Here is a 20283-nt window from a genome sequence, read left to right as displayed (position 1 = left end):
ACCAACTCTACGTGTTTTCCATGAGCCCCATACAATGGCCCAGGTCCCTGCAGGGTCCTCAGGTCCGGGAGCCCGTGCTCACTGCTTTCAGGACTCCATTGCAGAGGAGACCAAGCGGCATCTGTGGTTCTGGGGTTGACTGTGGGAATCTTCTGCTCTTGCTCTAATGACCTTCCGGTGCCCTGCAAGGTGAGCCCCAGGCCCGAGGACAGTGCTGCCACTAATCACCTTTTCTCCTCAGGACCAGCTGTCCCTGTAAGTATAGCTTTTTGGATAACAACAAGAAGCTGGCTCCTCGAAGAGATGTCCCCACCTACCCCAAGGTGAGATGGAAGTCCAGCCTGGGGATGGCTGCAGCTCTGTGTGCTTAGCGCCCAGGCCCAGGAGCCCCACGCGTACTGATGAGGCAGCCGAGGCCGCAGAAGGGCGGGTCACTCTCAGGCAGCAGGTTTTCTCTTTGGCATTTGTGTGGCAGAAGTGAACGCAGACTTGTGCTTTACTTTGTAAGTGGCTCCTGACCGCTGGGCCTGCTGGGCCAACTCCACAAGATATGTTTGCACTCAAGTGGAGGCTGAACTTGAATGTTCAACTACATTTTCTAAGACCCACTTGGTTGGATCTCCTGTCCCTGAACAATACACAGATTTAATGGAAAGTTTCCTCAGGTTCTGAGGCAGCCGGGCTTGGTCCAGTAGCCCTGCCCTGGGACAGTGAGCTGTTGAAATGAGCTCTCGGAGAAGTTGCCTTTGCAGCATGGCCTCAGCTGGTGAGCCAGCCAAACCCTGGCTCATACTCTGCTGGGACTGGGGAACTGAGGGACCCGGTACCCGAGTCCGAGTGGTGGCAAAGAGCCCTCTGGAGCCTCCCTGTGCCTCAGGGGCCGTGAGTGACTTTCTGGCATGGTCTGGCAGTGGGCTGCAGATCACTGGAGGCTCTCCTTTGGGAACAGTGTCTTTCAGGAAAATAGGACCCACATCCCTTGTAACCCTGTCCCAGGAGTCACCAGGCACAGCCCAGGGCAAAAGCCAAGGGCAAAAGGGACCAGTCCTCCATTCCACTTCCTTTTTAAGAAAACAAGCAAAAGCCCTGGCGAGGGCCACATCAGGTGGCACACGCCGTTACTGTCCGAGTGCGGAACCACACCCCACTCGTTGCCCGCCTTGGGCTCGGCCCGTCCGCAAGTGCGTGTGGCTCAGCGCACAGCTGAACCCGGTGGGTCCCAGCAAGAGAAACTGAAAATAGCATCTGAGCCACGTCTGCCCGTGTGCCACCGGCAGATTCCCCCGGGCTTCACTTCATTGTGTCTTCCTTGTCGGGTGTGTGACAGCTGATCGACCGTGGACACAGCTCATCTCCTCTAGGTACAGAGGGCTGTGATTTTGACAAATGTGTACACGCGTGAGCCCTCCACCATGGTCAAGCTAGGGAGTACTACCGTGGCCGGCGGCCCACGCCCTCGGCCCTCCTCTGACCACCACTGACGCGAGTCCACTCAGCAGGTCGCAGAGGAAGGCACTGTGGGTGTGTGCACAGCGTCTGTGAGAGGGGATCGAGGAGCAAATGCTCACCATGTGCGTCTGAGGCCACCGGTCTGTCTCTGCACACAGTCCGCGGGGCCGGGTTAACACTGAGCTCCTGTCCTCCCTAGTACCTGCTGTCTCCGGAGACCATCGACGCCCTGCGGAAGCCCACCTTTGACGTCTGGCTTTGGGAGCCCAACGAGGTAGGTGAGGGGCACCATGGGTACCAGAGTCCAGGGAGGCTGCTCAGGGCTGTGGACCCCGCCTGGGGCCGCCACCACTGCTCCGCCCCCTCCGTGCTTCCTCCCGTCTGCTCGTCTCTCTAAAGGAGACCCTGATTCTCCAGCTTCTAGTTCAGACTAGACTCCATGGGCTCAGGAGGGCCAGGAGACTGGGAATGGCTGTACGGTGAGGGGCCGCCACCCTGGGCTCCTGACACAGGCACTGTGGCGCCACTAGGCGCATGGACACGAGGGCTTCAGGGAAAGGGGAGTCGCGTCTGGCAGCAGCTGTCTCTTCAGAACTTCCCATTGCCTGAGAAACAAAAAGGAGATTCTTTCTCTTTCTTTTTTTTTTTTTTTGTCATTTGAGTCTAATTATCTAATAATATCAGTTATGCCCTTCTCTGTCCACACCCAAGAAAAGAAAAAGTCCCTTTATCCAGGTGGACATCAGACCCAGTTATTTTCAACCCACCAAAATCTACGGACTCTCTGGCTTTTCAGCACACAGAAGTGCAGGGACCCTGCCCGAGTGCGCTCCTCTGCAGCCCTCGGAAGACCCACAGCCACGGCGGCTCCCAGTGGGACTCTGCACCCTTAGGATTCGTGGCACAAGGTCACCAGGGCCGGGCCACCAGGATCTGCCGGGCTCATGCTCCACCTATGTGGTCTCCCAGTGCAGCTCTGGCCAGCAAAGCTAAGACCCGCCTCCACCCCTCACCCCAGTCACCCCGGAGAGCAGCCAGCAGCCCAGCCCAGCCCTCAGAGGCCAGCGCCACATCAGCGCCCCCCAAGGTGGGGGCACAGGAGGGAGAGGCAGAGCTGGAAGAAAGGGGCAGCGTGGCTCCCCCGAGCTTGGGCACAGCAAGTCCAAGGCAAGTCACGCCACAGCAGATGGCTGAGAACGCGCAGACTCCTGCCTTATCCTCTAGGAAAGTCACAGGCCTGTGAGCTCAGCCTGTTGGGATGCTGCAGAGCCGGGCTAGTGACGCAAACACCCTCACTGTCCTTTCTGCCACCTCCTCCGTGGAACCTCTGAGCGTAGCACTGCCGTGGCTGCAGCGGTGGAAGCCTCACCCCAGGAGTTGAAGGGTTCGTGCATCCGTGAGAAAGCCCACCTGTCTTTGTCCCCAAGGCTGCAAAGTGCTTGCCGCCATTCTCAGCGCTGCAGGTGGGCGAGGTGGCCCGTTCTGCTGCTTGACCAGCCCCTGTGTGGTGTCTCCCACTACCTGTGGCTTTGGCCAGGGAAACCAGCAAGGTGCCTCCAGAAGTATCCAGCAGCCTGCTGGGTTCCCAAAGACCAGGTCCTTGGCCTCTGGTGAATTGGCGATGCCAGGAATCTTAGTGTGAATAGCACGGATGACAAGCAGTGGGACACGCTGAGAGCCCCCAAAACTGCCTCTGGCCGCCCATCACCTCACTGCCTTCCCATGGGGCCGTGCCGCCACCCCAGCTGCTCAGCTCAGCGTCCTGCCCGTCCCTCACCAGGCAGAACAGGACCTCAGGCCGCCCTGCTGCCTCCTATCCATTAGGGCTTCCTCCTGGGGCTGAGGACAGCAGGCAGGGCAGCTCCGTCGTGACCCTTACCACCTCGTAAGTCCACCCCACTGGCAACCACGCGCGCACTCAGCCGGCACCACCACAGCATCCAGGGACTGCCCTCACTCGGGGATGAGGGTGCAGGCCTACAAGCAGGGAGCAGATGGGCCATTCCTGTGCCATGCTGGCACCAGATGGTCGTGTCTGCCAGCTGCCTTTGTCTCTAGACTCTGATTTCACAGCAAATGCTTCAGTTCTTCCGGGCTGATTTGAGTGGGGTCTGGCTGGTGGGGCAGGAGCCAGGAGTTTCAAGGCTGCAGGCCCTCTGGTCCCCAGGCTGACGTCCAGGGCATGGAAGGACCTGCAGCTCTGGACAATGAGGCCCCAGGTTGGGTGACCTGGGCAGCAACTGTCCAGCAGCCTGGGAGCCAACCCTCCCATCCTCAGCCAGGACCCCAGATGCCAGCCCTCTGTAAGAGGCTCCTTTGTACTGACCACACCTGTGTATCCTCTCAAGGAAGATGAGAGTGGGTTAGCTTGCTCCAGGGACATCCCAGCTGCCATGAGTGGCCCCCGGGGTGGGATAGTGTCCAGCCTCCACGTGGACTCTGAAGCCACAGAATTCGTTCCCTGCTCCTGAAGGTGTGAAGGGATCGGTGTTGCTCAACTCGGCCTTGCCTGCCGCACCCATTCTCCCGCCTCCATTGCCGAGTGGCCCCGGCCAAGTGCACAGACGGGGTGGCTTACACTGTGGGAACGTACTGTCTCACGTTCTGGAGGCTGAAGGCCAAGGTCAAGGTGCCTCCAGGCTGGTGCCTCCTGGGACCTCTCTGTCCTCACAGGGCCGTCCTTGGTCTGTGTCTGTGTCCTCATCTAAAAGGACCCTGGTGTGTTGGATCAGGGCCACCCCAGTGACCTCCTGCTGCCATCATCCACTCCGTAAAGGCTCCATCTCCGTGTGTGGTCAACCAGAGGTCAGGGCTTCAGCGTTCCATTGGACACAGTTCAGTCCCTGACATTGTCCCGTCCATGTGGTGCACGGAGGCGAAAGAGTGTGTTGGGCTCCAGTGGGGACGGCCCACTGCCACATGCAAGCATTAAGCCACTGGTGGACAGATGGGGGCAGGCGCTCTGGCTGGGGTCCTGCCACGTGTCCTTGGAGGTCCCTCCTCTTTCCCATGCTGCAGATCTCCACCCCGCTGGGCTCTGCATCTGAGACCTGCTTTCCCCAGGAAACAAAACCGGCTCTGGTCAAGCTCCCCGAATTAGCCAGGCACAATGTAATCCTAGCAGCTCTGGAGGCTGAGGCAGGAGGATGTCGAGTTCAAAGCCAGCCTCAGCAACTTAGCGAGGCCCTAAGCAACTCAGTGAGTCTCTAAATAAAATACAAAATAGGCTGGGGACGTGGCTCCGTGGTCAAGTGCTCCTGAGTTCAATCCCTGATACCCCCACTCAAAAAAAACCTCTGATTTAAAGTCATCTGTCTCTTCCTCCCTGGCTTAATGAACTCCAAAACAATAGGTCTAAATTCAAAATCTGTTTCACCTTGAACAGAGATGTCTGTAGACAACAGAATTCCCTGAAATCAGGTTTAAGAGGAGCCCTTACCTGGGCAGGGACACACTGCAGACCATACAATTAGGACATTAGAAACATCCCTGGGCCCAGCAGTGCCCCAGAGGAGCATAATTCAGCACTTTAGCACGTAAAACGTCAGACTTCAATCCCTCAGCTACAGGCAAGTGAAGGGCCTTCCCTTCCATGAGGTACTGTCCCTGAGTGTACACTGGATGAACGGCCTCCTGGGACATTGAACTCCTGATCTGTGGGGATTGCTTTTCATGTGTAGAAATTAATAAAGTGATTTTGGGCATGGTCATTTGGGAGTGGGGGCCCCTGACCATCACTGTCCCTTCCTGCATGGAATCCTCGCTGGCTTCTGAACCAGCTCCCCAATCCAGGAGGCCTGCCAGGGGGATCCCCATGGCTCAGGCCCCTCTTCAGAGGATGAGAGCTCACCTCCCTGGGACAGGCCTGGCCACACCACTGGGTCACCCTGGTGGCATTTCCCAGGACAGTGCAGGGAACTGGAGTGGGCAGGTGGCCTCCCTTCTCCTGATGCTGACCGCCTGGCCCTTTGCCCACAGATGCTAAGCTGCTTGGAGCACATGTACCATGATCTTGGCCTGGTGAGGGACTTCAGCATCCACCCCATCACACTCAGGAGGTGGCTGGTAAGTGTGCAGCCCACCCTGTCCTTGGGCAGGCCCTCCGGCCACACCACTTCCTGGTGGTGCTGGGACAGCTACAAAGGGAGTCATCATTTCTGTGCAAATTCTGCAAGGACATCGGGGCCATTTCTGACCTCCCACCAGCCCTGTGCCCCTAAGTTCCCACTTGGTGGAGCAAAGAAATAGAATCAGAGAGGCAGGTGAGGTGGCATGTGCTCAGCAGAGTGTGCGTGTGGTGCGTGTGTGCATGTGTATCTGTGTGTGTGTAAAACACCTTTTTAAAAAAATAGGCAAGCCAGGCACAGTGGCCCATGCCTGTAATCCCAGTGACTCGGGAGGCTGAGACAGGAGGATCGTGAGTTCAAAGCCAGGCTCAGCAACAGTGAGGTGCTAAGCAACTCAGGGAGACCCTGTCTCTTAATAAAATACAAACAAGGGCTGGGGATGTGGCTCAGTAGTCAAGTGCCCCTGGGTTCAATCCCTGGTACCAAAACAGCAACAAAATAGATAATTGCTTAGAACCAAGCATTATAGGCCTGTTGGATGGCGTTGGGGACCTAGCACCCATCATGTGCTGTCTTGCCTGCCCCCAGCTTTTTGTCCCCTGTGGACACCTCAGTCCATGCCCCATGTGCCAGGGCAGGGCCCATTGGATGCTCTCAGGCTCTGAGGGCCCCTCATTCATATGGCAGCAAATACGGGACCCTCTGGCCTCAGCCTGGGCAGAGCATTACTGAGGGCTTCCGGGGGGCAGTGTGGGCGGGCCAGGCACAGGTGGCTCTGACTCTCTGGCTCCACAGCTCTGCGTGCAGGACAACTACAGAGACAACCCCTTCCATAACTTCCGCCACTGCTTCTGCGTGACCCAGATGATGTACAGCATGATCTGGCTCTGTGGGCTCCAGGTGGGTCCAGCCACACGTCTGTCCTCCCAGGCAGGGGACAGCAGCACCCGCCCCACGGAGATAACCCCAGGCTTGGGGTCCCAGCTGTTCCACCCCTGTGTGAGGCCACTCCCAGGATAAGAAGCCGCTGCGTCTCACCTCCCCACTCCAGCCAGGGCCTGGGTTCTCCCTCCCCTGGCCCAGGAGCTCATGTTGGCTGGAGGGCAGGGTGTCCTGCCCTGTAACTGTCTCCGCTACCCCACCCCTCCCCAGCCATCCCCGTCCCCGGTGAAAGGGCAGAAACTAAACTCTGTCCCCCATCCAGGAGAAGTTTTCCCAAATGGATATCATGGTCCTAATGACGGCGGCCATCTGCCACGATCTGGATCACCCAGGGTACAACAACACGTGTGTACATGGTTTCTCTCTGTCTTTCTTTTAAACAAGCCCCTGGCTATCAGGGAACCTTCCAGCTTGACCCTGAAGGTTCCCAGCTGCGGCTGTGGAGGAAGGCCCGCCCAGTGCTGCCCTTGCAGGACCCAGCTCCCAGCTTTCCCACCTGGTCCAGGGCCACGGGCCTCTCCTGGGAGGAGCAGAGGAGTGTGCCCTGCCCCCGTAGGAACACAAGGCAGGCCAAGGGCAAGGTCAGAAGGCAGCCAGAGGAGAGCTGGGAAGAGGGGCGCAGAGGTGGCCCACGGTGGGGCTGTGGGGCCAGGAGGCTGGGCAATGTGCTGGGGTCACTGCACCCCTCCTGCCTGTTGGGCAGAGTGCCACGGCGCACCAGCAGGGCCCAGCATGCTGCAGGGGATTCCAGGGTGCGGCCCTGGTGCTTCTCCAAGGAGGCGGGCCTCCAGGCAGCCACCTGCTCCCTCTGCGCGGCACAGGCAGCAGGGAGAGCCGACCCTCAGCCTCTGACTCCAGAGTGCAGCCTGGTTCTCCTCCCATGTCTCCTTTGCACGTGTTGAAAAGTGGCAATTTTTGCCATAATGCTTAGTCTGAGTTCATGGGGGGGACCTTCTGGTAGGGTTTTTAAAACTAGGGAAACGTAGTTATGGGGCAGCAGGGAGTCAGGGGCGCCGCCAGAGGCAGGTCCCGCACAGGCCGAAGGCCTCCTATGCAGGCCCTCGCTTCCCCTGGCAGGCGCCACTCGCCTCTGAGCTGCAGGAGCCCCGGGCAGCGCACCTGATCTTCCTGCTCTCCCATCGCGCTCCAGGTACCAGATCAATGCCCGCACTGAGCTGGCTGTCCGCTACAATGACATCTCGCCTCTGGAGAACCACCACTGTGCCGTGGCCTTCCAGATCCTGGCCCAGCCGGAGTGCAACATTTTCTCGAATGTGCCTGTGGACGGGTTCAAGCAGATCAGACAGGTGGGTCGGGGTGCACAGCAGAACCCCACTCTCCATGGCCGGAGGCTCCCAGAGAGTCCTGGTCTCCTCAATACCACCAGGGACTCTGGGAACCTGCCCCCCTTCCCTGCCTTCTCCAGGACCCAGAAAGGAGCCCCAAGAAGAGGGGACCCCAGCCGTGGCACCTGATGTCCACTGGCCTGCATATCACAGCCCTCAATTCAACCACCACCAGCTCACTTTGAGATGAACCGGGTCCATCTTGTAGTCCGGGACACCGAGGCTTAGAGAGCTTGGGTCACTTGCCCAAGGGGGTAAATGCCATGGGCAGGCACCTCTGCTGCATCCAACCTGGTGGAGCTGACCACCACCCCAACGGCCCCAGCTGGGTCACCTGACCCCATGGCATGGCCAGCCCCCCCCGCCCTGAGGCACATACTTCCAGTGCACCAAGGACGGCGTCCTCCTCCACACAGGCCCTCGAGGAACCATGACTCAGTGCTCCACCTGCCGACACAGGGGAGGGAAGGTCTCAACGTGAACCCAGGGACAGCCAGGGTGGGGCAAAGGATAACTGACCCCAGAACGAGAGGCGGTGACCTTATTTGGGAAAAGGGTCTTTGCAGAGGTATTTAAGTTAGTTTCCAGATGTCAGTGTGGATTGTCCAGGTGGACCCTAAACCAACAAGTGTCCTTATTGGGACAGAAGAGAAGGCACACGCAGGAGGCCATGTGACAATGGGGGCAGAGACAAGAAAGACCTGGACACAAGCCAGGGAAGGCCTAGGGCCCCCAGAAGCTGGAAGAGGTGGGTGGGACCCTTCCCTGGAGCCTTGGCGGAAGCGGGATCTGCTGCTCCACTCTTGGACACCCAGCCTGCAGAACAGGCCGGGCAGGCGTTTCAGGAGTTGTGTGCTGCCCGGGTGGGGGCTTGGGACGCAGGCCGTACACGTCACCGCCAGTCGCTGAGGAGCAGTGTTGTCCTCCCAGGGTTCCTTGCCCTCTCTGTGTCTCAGCCTCCTCGCCTCTGCAGCCCCCAGAGCGCTGGGAAACGGCTCCCCCTCCTGAGGGACTGATGGGCTCGCTCCACCGGAGCCACGCTCTGCAGCCTCTGTGCCCCACTGGCTACACCCCAAGCACACAGCCAGCTGGGGCTTAATCATGGCCCCTGCCGGGTCATGACTCCTGGTGCCCTTGTGCCTACCTCACAGGCTTTCTGCCCTTTCCTCCACGTTTACTGACCACTGTGAGTTTGTGCCACGGGTGGCTGAGGTAAGCTCTACCCGCCCTCCCCTGAAGGGGGCAAGCCTCCTGGGGACGGCAGTGGGGGCTCCTCCACTAGGAGGACCCGGAGTCTGGCTAGTGGGGCCTGCCAGACAGCACACGAAGGAGGTGCTCGCCCGATGGGAGCAGTGGCCGCCCTGAACACAGGCTCTTCCTCACAGCAGCCACCAGGGGACTTATAAGGACTGTCCTGCTTCAAAACCTTACTGGAGTTAAGACTTTTTCTGGGACTAAAAATCAGTTGTTCTAATCTTTTTAAAAATCTTGTCATTGAAGATTTTGAGGATAACTGGGCAAATCCTTTAAAACTTTTACATAAAAATTACATGATTCCAAATGCAGGTGATATCCTCCCCAAACCTGTACATTTGTGGTTCCCTGTATTGCTTTTATTTGATGCTGGTGGTTTTATTTCCTTGGAAAAGGAGAGCATGATAGCCGGCAGAGGCTCTGTAAAGTCCCTGGGAGAGCGGGAGGAGGGATGGAGAGTGGGAGGAGGGATGGAGAGCGGGAGGAGGGATGGAGAGTGGGAGGGGGGATGGAGAGCAGGAGGGGGGTGAATGACAGTGATTCTGAATTGTGCGATTTTCCTACCAATATTTGGTTACCAAAGTGATTGTTTTAGTCCATTTTCTGTTGCTATAACAAAACGCCACAGGCAGGTGATTTATCAAGAGAAGCCATTTCTTTGGGCTTACGGTTGTGGAGGCTGAGAGTCCAGAGCACCTGCTTCTGCTCAGCTTCTGGTGGGGGCCACTCAGCATGGTGCCCATCAAGACTTGGCAGGAGCTTAATGGGCAAGTGGGCTGGACAACTAGCCAGTCCTACACGAGCAACAGCAATCCCCTCGAGGGTGGAATTCCATGACCAGACTCCTCAAAGGTCCTACCAGCTCTCACACAGTTACCCTGGGACATTGTCAACATGAGTTTCAGAGGGGGACAACTGCATTCAAACCGTAGCAATTATGAAACATTTATGTTAAAAACCCATTGCATTCTCATTTACAAATTTGTTAATAAGGTTACTAAATCATTCTTTGATAATTTTCAAATACTACGTATACATATAGATGAGATGATAGAAAAAAATACCCTTAGAAAATCACTTCTTAGGAAATACCCTTAAAAAACATTTTTTAGTTGTCAGTGGACCATTATTTTATGTATTCATTTTTATTTTTATATGGTGCTGAGGATTGAACCCAGTGCCTCACACTGAGCCACAAACCCAGCCCAAAAATAGTTCCTGACATCCAACAAGATCTGAAAGGAACAGACAAATCTAGATGGTCAAATGTCGGGGAAAGGTCCTCGGCAGAAATCGCTAGATTTCACAAGTAAGCACAAGTCCGTCTGCGAGCCTGCCTCAGGCCATTGTCCCCCGGGGCCTGCCAATGGTGTGGGGACCAGCACTCACGACACTAGCCGTGCCACCTGGGCCTCACCTGCGGTGGCCTGGACAAGGCCCTCTGCTTGCCACGACTCCGTCTCTGTCTGTGGAAGTGACAACAGCAATTCTTGGACCACAGGGAACCGCATTTGGGGCTCCGTGACCCTCGGCACCTGAGCAGTGACCGTCCAGGTTGGGCCCCTAGTAATGCTTTCTTCTCTCACAACTCAGGGGATGATCACGCTGATCCTGGCCACTGACATGGCAAGGCACGAAGAAATCATGGACTTGTTCAAAGAAAAAATGGAGAACTTTGACTACAGCAACGAGGAGCACATGACCCTGGTGGGTGGTCTCGTTTTGCCTTTCTGGGGTGCTGCATGGGGTCACACCAGCCAGCTTGGACTGGAGACCTGGAAACCCAGCCTGTGGCCTGGCCTTGGGGCGAGGCCATACACCTGGCCCTCAGGGTCCTGATTTCCGAGGCCAGCTGTGCAGGGCTGCCCTCCCCAGAGAGCCCTCCTATGTGGCTAAGGGACAGCACTTTCCCGTGGGTCAGCAGGGCTGGGCTAGGTTCCCCAGAGTTCCAGGGCATGGCGCGCCTAGGCCAGTGCCCTCCGTGCTTTAGATGGGGTTTCCGGCCTCACCCTTGTGTCTAAAGACACCTCCTCATCCTACACCCACAGCCCCTCATCGCCTCCTGAGAGACGGGGCCTCCGACAACCAGGAAGTGCTGTCTGAACCTGACCTTGCTGTTACAAGTGTCAGTCTGATGCCGTGGGCGGTGCTGCTGCTCCCAGTCTCCCACGCAGCCGGCCTCAGAGGCCGCTCCTGCCAGGGAGCACCGTGGTGCACATTCTGTCCTGCGTCGCCTGAATCACAAACTCCCTTCTTTCAGCTGAAGATGATCTTGATCAAGTGCTGCGATATCTCTAACGAGGTGCGGCCCACAGAGGTGGCGGAGCCTTGGGTGGACTGTTTGTTAGAAGAGTATTTTATGCAGGTAAGAGACTCGCAGGACTGACTGCTCTTGCAGCCTGCTGCACGGGGTCCATGTTCAAAGGAGCGAGTCGGGATGTGCCAGCGCGTCCAGCCCTGGCCCACCAGCCTGCAGAACACCTTCCCAGCAGACAGCAGGAGGGAATAGGGAACCCAGACCCGAGAGACCCACCACGGAGAAGCTAGTGTGGCGAGGCCCACCTGCCAGCACCCAGAGCCGCTTGTAGAGGCAGGCTCCTCAAGCGAACCGCAGAAAGGTCGCGAAGCAAGCCCCAGGGAGCAGAAGTGAGCCAGGAAGGCGAGCCTGGCAAGCCACCCTCCAGGCAGGCACAGGGGCTGGAGACAGAGCTTCAAGCCCCGAGGACAGACGGCTGCACAGCCCTGCGATGCCCTGGGCGGGGGCGGCCTCCAGTGCCAGGTTCCACGTGCCCAGCAAGGCTGCATGCGCTGCCACTACAGCACCTCCATACCACGTGTCACGGTGGTTGGCCCGCCCGGCTTCTGTTCCTCCTGAGTACAGTAGCGCTCAGGGATCCCGGGTCCCCAGGTGCCCCGTCCTCACTCTCTGTCCACCATACCCCACAGAGCGACCGCGAGAAGGCAGAAGGCCTCCCCGTGGCCCCGTTCATGGACCGAGACACGGTGACCAAAGCTACAGCCCAGACCGGGTTCATCAAGTTCGTCCTGATCCCCATGTTTGAAACCGTGACCAAGGTGAGTGCCGTGACCATGGACTGATGGAGCGGCGGCGAGAAATGCACGTGTGTGTGCACACAGGCACACCCGCACACCCACACCTGCATACACAGGCATACCTGCACACCCACACGTGCACACAGGCACACCCACACACCCACACCTGCATACACAGGCATACCCGCACACCCACACGTGCACACAGGGACACCCGCATACCCACACAGGCACGCCCACACACCCATACCTGCATACACAGGCACATCTGCACACCCACACGTGCACACAGGCACACCCGCACACCCACACGTGCACACAGGCACACCCACACACTCATATCTGCATACACAGGCACACCCGCACACCCACACGTGCACACAGGCACACCCACACACCACACAGGTGCACAGAGACACACCCACATGTACGTACACAGACACACCCACACACCACACAGGTGCACAGAGACACACCCACATGTACGTACACAGACACACCCGCACACCACACAGGTGCACAGACACACCTGCACGCCCACACATGCATACACAGGCACACCCACACACGTGCACACAGGCACCCTGCACACTTGCACACACAAATGCACATGTGCACGTGCCATGGCCACAGAACCCACAGACGCCTCATCATCCTGCTGTCATGGAGACGGTTGCTGGGGAGCCACTTCACCCCTGCTGGGTCTAGGCTGCCTCCCAGCTCTCTGGGCGCTGGGCTCCCCTGCACAGTTGGGTTCCCACTCTGGGGCCCACTCTGCCTGCCCATCACCACTGGCCCAAGACCCAGCCTGCAGCTCTGGCTCCTGGCTCTCTGCCCCGGGCCTCAGCCCTACGGAACCGAGTGGACTTGGTGCCTCGAGGCCCCTGCCCAAGCCTCCACCTCACGTTCCGCCATGTCCAGAACAGACTCATCTCTTGCCACCCTCCCCATCCTACCCCCTGCTCTGCCAGTCCTTCTAGGGGGTGTCTCAGGGCTGCCCCTGCCCCTTCCCATCCGCAGGACCGCCAGCCAGGAGGCTTTTGGCAGCCGTCACCTGTGTGGGTCAGCACAGGAACGTCCTAACCCATTCCACACGTGTCTCACGGGGGCGGGGGAAGGGAGTGGGCTTGGGGAGTCCTACGAGGACCACTGAGAGCGGGACCGAGCTGGAGCCTGGGAGCAGCCCCAGGTGCCAGGCTAACCACGCGGCTTCACACTTCTGTCACCTAGATTTCCCTGAAGGCCCCAGCCCGGGAGGGCCCGAGAGTGCCACCTGAGTGGCAGTGACCCCCTGGGTCTGCGAGCCACAGGGCCCGACATCTGACAGCCCTGGTCTTGAGGTGCTCTGTCACCCAAGCGCAAAGGACTGAGCAGGCCGTCTCTCCCCAGCTGTTCCCCGTGGTTAAGGAGGCCATGCTGCAGCCCCTCTGGGAGTCCAGAGACCGCTACGAGGAGCTGAAGCAGCTGGATGACGCCGTGACGGAGGTAGCGGCCCACAGAGGCATCGGGCAGGCTCCGCCCTCACCCCAGCTAGAGCCCCGGCCCCGCCGGGCGGCGCACCACGGTGGGAACGCCTCATTCCACCCGGGCACGGGGAGGCTCTGACACTAGCCTACACACTCGGGCCGCGGGAGCACGGGTGACCTGGCTCCTCTGAGGGGGTCTGCCCGCCGGGCCTGGTCAAGGCTCTCGGGAGGCGGTTGCCCAGCCTCAGAGCTTCGTAGTCCCTGGCAGGAGCACTGGCCTGGGGAGGTTCCCCCCAGCTGCCTTGCTCATGAGGGGTGGCAGAGAGACCAGGACAGAGTGACCACCACACTGGGCTGCCTGGTGTGGAGCACACACCAGGCAGCCCAGCTCCTCTATGGTCTTTCCACGGACCCAGGAGCTGGTGTGGCTGCCTCAGAACTCCTGCACGTCTCCCCTCCAGGGCTCTGCTGCTCGGGACCCCTCAGGGTCTCCAGCCTGACTGGCCGCCCATGAGTCCACCCTCCTGCTCAGGGACCAGGGCATCTAGAGCAGCCTGGGGCACCTCATGCTCCCTCGCAGACGTGGCCTTGGCCGCCATGACCCCACCTCCCAGCCCCTGCTCTGACTCGGTGCCTATGTCAGCCAGGGCTTCCCCGTGACAGTGCCCCACACCCCACCTGCTGTTGCCACAGCACCTGCTGAGTGCTAAGCGGCCCTCCAGGGTGTCCTGTGGTCTTTCCCTCGGCCACATACCACCTGCATGCAGTGCCAGGCACAGGAGCTCAGCAGATGCTGACAGGTCAGCGGAGAATCCAGACCTGCCATCCTGGTCCTGCGAGCTGGGTTCTTCACCACAAAGTCGGGAGGGCTCTGAAATCCTGAAGGGCCAAGAGCAGACAGAGCAGCAATGTCCACAGAGGTCCTCCAAGGCCCAGACCCCAGCTCTTGCCTCTTTCCTGGGCCATCCCATAAGCTGTTGCTGTGAAGGACTTGAGTCTCAAGTCCTTGGCCCTGCTGCCCAGTGGGGACACCAGGACTCCTCACAGTGCCACCATGTCCCCAAAAAGGACAGATAAACAAGAGCAGTGAAAGGGCCATGACTGAGCCACAGACCCTACACCCACCTCCAGTCCCCACGCTGTGTGGGATGCCGCCGGCCCAGCTCCTGTCCAGGCGCTGGTCACCCTCTCCCGAGGTGAGGCATTAGGGCAGAAGGTGATGCCAGGGCTGTGTGTGAAGCCCAGGCGCCTTCTGGCCGAGGAAGCTGTAGACAGCAGTCTTGTATTTCAGCATCTTCAGGCAGCAGAAACCTAAAGAGACGAGCATCGCTTCCCTCTGCCTCCCTGGTCCTGACTCTGGCCTGCTCTGCTCTGTCCTAGTTACAGAAGAAGACTGACAGCCTGACCCCCGGGAGCACGGAACAGCGCAGACAGAAGAGCAGAGATGTGCAAGAAAGTGGAGGTAGCGCTCCCCCGCTCACAGCTCCCTGCACAGGCCACTCAGACTGGAGTGGGGAGGGCGTTGGGACCCGTGCGTGGACGCGTGAGAGTGCGTGTGCGTGTGTAAGGCGCAGCCGTGGGGCTCACCTGACAGCTGTCTAATCCTGTGACCTCCAACAGCTCCCCCCAGACACCTCATGCCTCACAAAGGGGAATAAACATCAACTCACGGACTCTTGAGGGTCACCCAAACCAAACCCAACTGCAGCGTAGAGAGTATTTTTAAATAAGTGAGACTTTAATTCCTTGAATGTAGTAGTTAGAATTGGGCTCTGAAAAAGGGGAACATGCTTTAGTTTTTTGAAAAAATATCAATGATTAGGATATACATACTTACAAAAATATTTTTAAAGTGAAATTGAAGTACTTTAAACTTTTCAAAAATAAAGCATTTGCTTATTTTACTGTGGGCATTTTCCCCCACATCTACTGACACTGGTCATTCGCTTAACCCATGTGGCGGGCAGAAGTGGTCCGGGCAGCCACCTGGTAATAAGGTCACGCCTGACACGTGTCTGTCAGACGACTGAGAGCTTCTCAGCTTATGAAGCGTTTGGAGCCCAGGCCCTGAGGACTAGATTGGGGCCTGTCAAAGGAGCAGCGTGTGGGCCGAGAGTCTCCACCCCAGAGCCCGATCCCAGCCAGGGTAGTGACCGCGTTACTGTCGCCTCAGCAATCAGATGAGCAGAGCCCTGGTCCATGGAGGCCCAGTCAACAGCAGCACTCAATCTTTAAGTCAGATCCAGTACTTGAATGGCTCAGAAGAGGGATCCACGTTTTTCCTTTGCTCACGTGTGTCTAACAGGATGTCCCATGACCTCGTCTTTTAAGAGTCCGTGTGGTCCTGTGACATTTGTGACCTCCTGCCCCTGTCCATCCCCACAGACTCACTAGGACTCCTTTCCTTTTCCAAGCAGACTGTAGCTGAAGGAAGCGGAAGAGCTGCGGTACTGTGCAGTGGGCAGAGCTCCACAGGACGCCTGTGCCGGGGCCGCGCCCTGCGCCCGACACCTCCGGGCCACTTTTTCTAAGAACCATTTTGCATTTTGTTCACTGATCAAAAAAAAAAAGAAAAGAAAAGAAAAAGAAAAAGAAACAGGAATTCATGATGCTGTACAGAATTTTTATTTTTAAACTGCCTTTTAAATAATATATTCTTATACAGAAATGGGTACTGTACTTTTTCTCTGGTAGATTTGTGTATCCCAGGGCTGCTTCACAAGTGTTCACACAGAGACAAAGGATGCTGCTTTTTCAACAGATGTATCAGACCAACTGATCAGTGTGATGCAAACGTCCGTGTAAATCCTGCATTAAATGTCAGAATGGCGCCCGAGCGTGGGGATGTGCGCATGTCCTGTGTTCCCGAGCAGAGGGGCGTGGACGCCATGTGGGCGCAGCAGGGCCTGGCACAGGCTGTGTGGGAGTGACCAAGTGGGAGGCGGCTACACACCTGCCCTCGGGACAGCGAAGCCTGGTCTCACTCACAGGGGACTGGGGATGAGTATCTCATGGCAGGATTCCTTTCCATTCTGCCGTTTTGAGGACAGGCACCGGGGGCATTCTGGGTAGCCCTGTGCCCGACCAAGGAGGCCCAACCCCTGGGACGGTGCCATGCCTGGCGACCTTGCTCAGGCTCTCTGCCCTCCATGTTTGCCTGACTCCTGGACCCTATGAAAGCAAAGAGAGAGATTAGTAGCCATCCCCTGGGGCCCTGTGCCCAGCTCTGCTCCCCTGGAGGGACAAAATCACCTGAAGCACCTCCATTCTCAGGAACTGATCCTCAAAGGCCATTTGCATAATCTGGCTTTGGACTCCTTCCACCCCGCTGTGCGCTTCCCAGAGCATGTGTTCCCTCTTGGCGACCTCCAGAACGGTGCTGCCCATCTCTGAATGGTCGTTTTTGGCCTGTGGAATTTCCCATCTCTTCCTGAACCCAGCTCCACACAGCCAGGGGTTCTGCACCTCTTCTTGGCTTTGCTTTTGTTTTTCATTGCCATCCTGCTAAAGCCAATCCACACACAGCTTTGACAAAAATACAACTCAGAGAGTGCACGGGTACTGGCTGGTCAGCCCTCATGTCACCTCGCAGGAAAGTCCTGTCCCCTGCTCTCCTGCTGGGAGATCTTCCAGTGCCACGACCACCTGCTCAGTAACCTGGATCGCCTGCCCCAGCTCCTCTGCCCCTTACCAAAGTGCACTCGATGCTTCATCGACTTACGGGAATGCACACACTTAACACACACCTACCGTTGTCCCTGGTGTCCTGGAGGAGAGGATCCAGGACCCCTATGGATTTCAAAATCCACTGGTGCCCAAGTCCCTCCTATAAGATGTCGTAGTGCTGGCGCGGAATCCAGGCACATCCTACAGGCTTCAGGTCATCCCTGGATGGCTAGTGACACCTAATACACCAACAATGCCGCATCCGCGGTGGCTTTACTGTATCACTAAGAACGAGGACAGGGGACACGTACGTGCTCAGTGCAGATGTGACTGTCTTCTAAATATTTTTGGTACTAGGTAGGGATGCTGTGGATTCGGAGGGCAGAATACACATGATCACGTGTGCACATGTCCACGTATGCTGTACGTGTCTACTTACACAGACAAAAGCCACCTGTGTGCTGTGAGGAGCTGCTGCTTCCCTGCACTTTTCCAAGACACAGAAGCAAACTATGTGTTCAGGAGGAAGCCACTTCTTCCTAGCACAGAATTCAAGAGTCTGTCTTTTGTCTTTTGAGGAGAGATGAATAGTTGAGGACGTAAAGAGTGATAAGCCAGGGTCCTCGGGTCCTGCTCCTTGTTTCTGTCTGACTCGGGTGGCTCAGCCTTGTCCCGGGCTTGGGTGGCCTCAGACCGTGCACTCTGAAGGCAGCTGCCTCCCCTGGCAGCCCAGCTTGGCTCAGCAGGACCCCTGCAGGCCCTCTGTGTTGGGGGCGGGTCAGGAACTCCCCCTTCTCAAGGCTGAGGTCCTCCTTCCTTGAGTCCTCTGTGGACAGCCACATGGTGTTGACCCGTCCCCCTGGCTTCCTTGTAACTCCGTGAATTTCAGCCTGTGGTGGGTCCTTCTGGTTGCACCCCCCAGAGGCTATTCCCCCCCATTAGCTGGACCAGGACTAACTCTCCTCCCTTCCCCTGCAACTGGCTGTGCCCAGGAGCCTGAGTGCAGACAGATGGCAGGTACTGGGAACCTCGCACGGCAGCTCAGGAGGCAGGATGTGCTTTGCCCCGTCTTCCTTCCTAACACCAAATTATGGACAAGATGGCAGAGCTGAAGCAGTCACATCGCACCATAAGGTGGCCTTAGGAAAGGAGGTCACCGGCACTGCAAGGTGATGGAAGGAGCCAGGGTCCCTGCTTCCCTGGCAGTCCCCAGCCCACTGACCTCACAGCTCCAGAGAAGCCCTGGTCATGCTGGGGTCCATTATCCACAGCCAGCCCTCCTTTCATTATCACATTTTTAAAAAATACACTTCACACAGAAAAAATAATAGTTTAAAATGCTTACCGTGTATCCTTGCAGATGTTTAAACACATGCAAAATTCTACCATTCCAGAACTTGGTTCTGACCCCACTTTCTAGGACATAAGTGGGCCTTCAGGTAGGAATTGCAATTATTTTGTAATAGAGAAAATTGTATTTATATAATTTGATTTTCTGGTAAGAAACCAAGTATCTAAGGCTAGGAATCCAAAGGAGAGATGGAAAGGGGAACCAGAGTATGCCTACTTCTTTCCGATACATCTTCCTAGCAGATACTTCAAATCTGGTGGTTGTGTGGAAGGAAAATTCAGACTGCAAGACCAGAAGTGCTCCGTAAGCTCTGGAAAGGAGCTCGTGGACTCTCCGTGTCCGAGACCCGCAACAGCAAGCTGTCGACTTCCACGTTTTACAACAGGGAGACAAGGGTTCCCTGATTCACCAATGTGGCTTGGTGCTCTCTGGGCCCACGGGCACCTGAGCTCACAGCCTGCTCTGCGGAGACCTGAGAAGCCACAGCTTCACAAACTGCCCAGTTGATGGCCTTGTCTGTCCCATGAGCAGCTGCACTGGGCCACTGGTTTCAAACCTGCCTTCTCCTCAGTCCCCCTGCGGACACTGAGGCACCTCCTTGGGGATTCTGATTTCTGCCCTGCTGTCTGTGTTTCCTGAGATTTCCCAGGGTTTCTGGTGCAGGGCTGTGGGGACTTCTGTGTTAGGACCACCCCAGGCCTCGCTCTGGTCACTGGCAGTGACACCTGGTGTCTGTAGTGCAGAGTGAATAGAGGACAGAGGACACCCTCCCCACACCCGGGAGGACAGGGGACCCCTCTCCCCAAACACAACAGGGAGACGGGGGACCCCTCTCCTCACACACACCAGGAGGACAGGGACCCCCTCCCCACACACATCAGGGGGACAGGGGACCCCCTCCCCCACACACACCTGGGTGACAGGGGACCTCCCTCCCCACACACACCAGGGAGACAGGGGACCCCCCTCCCCACACACATCAGGGGGACAGGGGACCCCTCTCCCACACACACCAGGAAGACTGGGGACCCCCCTCCCCACACACATCAGGGGGACAAGGGACCCCCCTCCCCACACACACCAGGGGGACAGGGGACCCCCTCCCCACACACATCAGGGGGACAGGGGACCCCTCTCCCACACACACCAGGAAGACTGGGGACCCCCCTCCCCACACACATCAGGGGGACAGGGGACCCCCCTCCCCACACACACCAGGGGGACAGGGGACCCCCTCCCCACACACATCAGGGGGACAGGGGACCCCCTCCCCACACACACCAGGGGGACAGGGGACCCCTCTCCCACACACACCAGGAAGACTGGGGACCCCCCTCCCCACACACATCAGGGGGACAGGGGACCCCTCTCCCACACACACCAGGAAGACTGGGGACCCCCCTCCCCACACACACCAGGGGGACAGGGGACCCCCCTCCTCCCCACACACACCAGGGGGACAGGGGACCCCCTTTCCCACACACATCAGGGGGACAGGGGACCCCCTCCCCACACACACCAGGGGGACAGGGGACCCCCTCCCCACACACATCAGGGGGACAGGGGACCCCTCTCCCACACACACCAGGAAGACTGGGGACCCCCCTCCCCACACACATCAGGGGGACAGGGGACCCCTCTCCCACACACACCAGGAAGACTGGGGACCCCCCTCCCCACACACATCA

At 57.9% G+C, this 20283-nt stretch overlaps 1 protein-coding gene and 2 long non-coding RNA genes across 15 annotated transcripts in view; 1 reads left to right on the top strand and 2 right to left on the bottom strand.

Moving 5' to 3' along the window:
- Positions 1-16153, top strand: part of PDE9A (phosphodiesterase 9A) — an 86091-nt gene extending 69938 nt beyond the window's left edge. For 9 of the 13 annotated variants that reach the window (XM_079100459.1, XM_079100465.1, XM_079100469.1 and 6 more), the window contains 12 exons: positions 242-323; positions 1649-1723; positions 5428-5514; positions 6312-6416; positions 6721-6803; positions 7609-7765; positions 10652-10765; positions 11319-11423; positions 12005-12133; positions 13502-13597; positions 14959-15040; positions 15964-16153. In XM_079100459.1, coding sequence (XP_078956585.1) covers positions 242-323; positions 1649-1723; positions 5428-5514; positions 6312-6416; positions 6721-6803; positions 7609-7765; positions 10652-10765; positions 11319-11423; positions 12005-12133; positions 13502-13597; positions 14959-15040; positions 15964-16109 — 1261 coding nt within the window. In that variant the 3' untranslated portion in view covers positions 16110-16153. The remainder of the gene's footprint in view (positions 1-241; positions 324-1648; positions 1724-5427; positions 5515-6311; positions 6417-6720; positions 6804-7608; positions 7766-10651; positions 10766-11318; positions 11424-12004; positions 12134-13501; positions 13598-14958; positions 15041-15963) is intronic. The other 4 variants (XM_079100466.1, XM_079100464.1, XM_079100468.1 and 1 more) reach the window with 3 other exon arrangements.
- LOC306637713 lies at positions 12006-12334 on the bottom strand. Its single transcript, XR_013757240.1, has 2 exons — positions 12249-12334; positions 12006-12216 (listed from the first exon to the last, which is right to left on the bottom strand). It is a non-coding gene; the product is annotated as an uncharacterized lncRNA (long non-coding RNA).
- LOC306637711 lies at positions 16010-17797 on the bottom strand. The gene is made up of 3 exons (XR_013757238.1): positions 16831-17797; positions 16259-16749; positions 16010-16131 (listed from the first exon to the last, which is right to left on the bottom strand). It is a non-coding gene; the product is annotated as an uncharacterized lncRNA (long non-coding RNA).
- Positions 17798-20283: the final 2486 nt, after the last annotated feature.

This window comes from Sciurus vulgaris, assembly GCF_902686455.1.
Source record: "Sciurus vulgaris genome assembly, chromosome: 10".
Lineage (NCBI taxonomy): Eukaryota > Metazoa > Chordata > Mammalia > Rodentia > Sciuridae > Sciurus > Sciurus vulgaris.
Note: the sequence above shows the minus strand (reverse complement) of the source record. Positions and strands in the feature narration are given on the sequence as shown.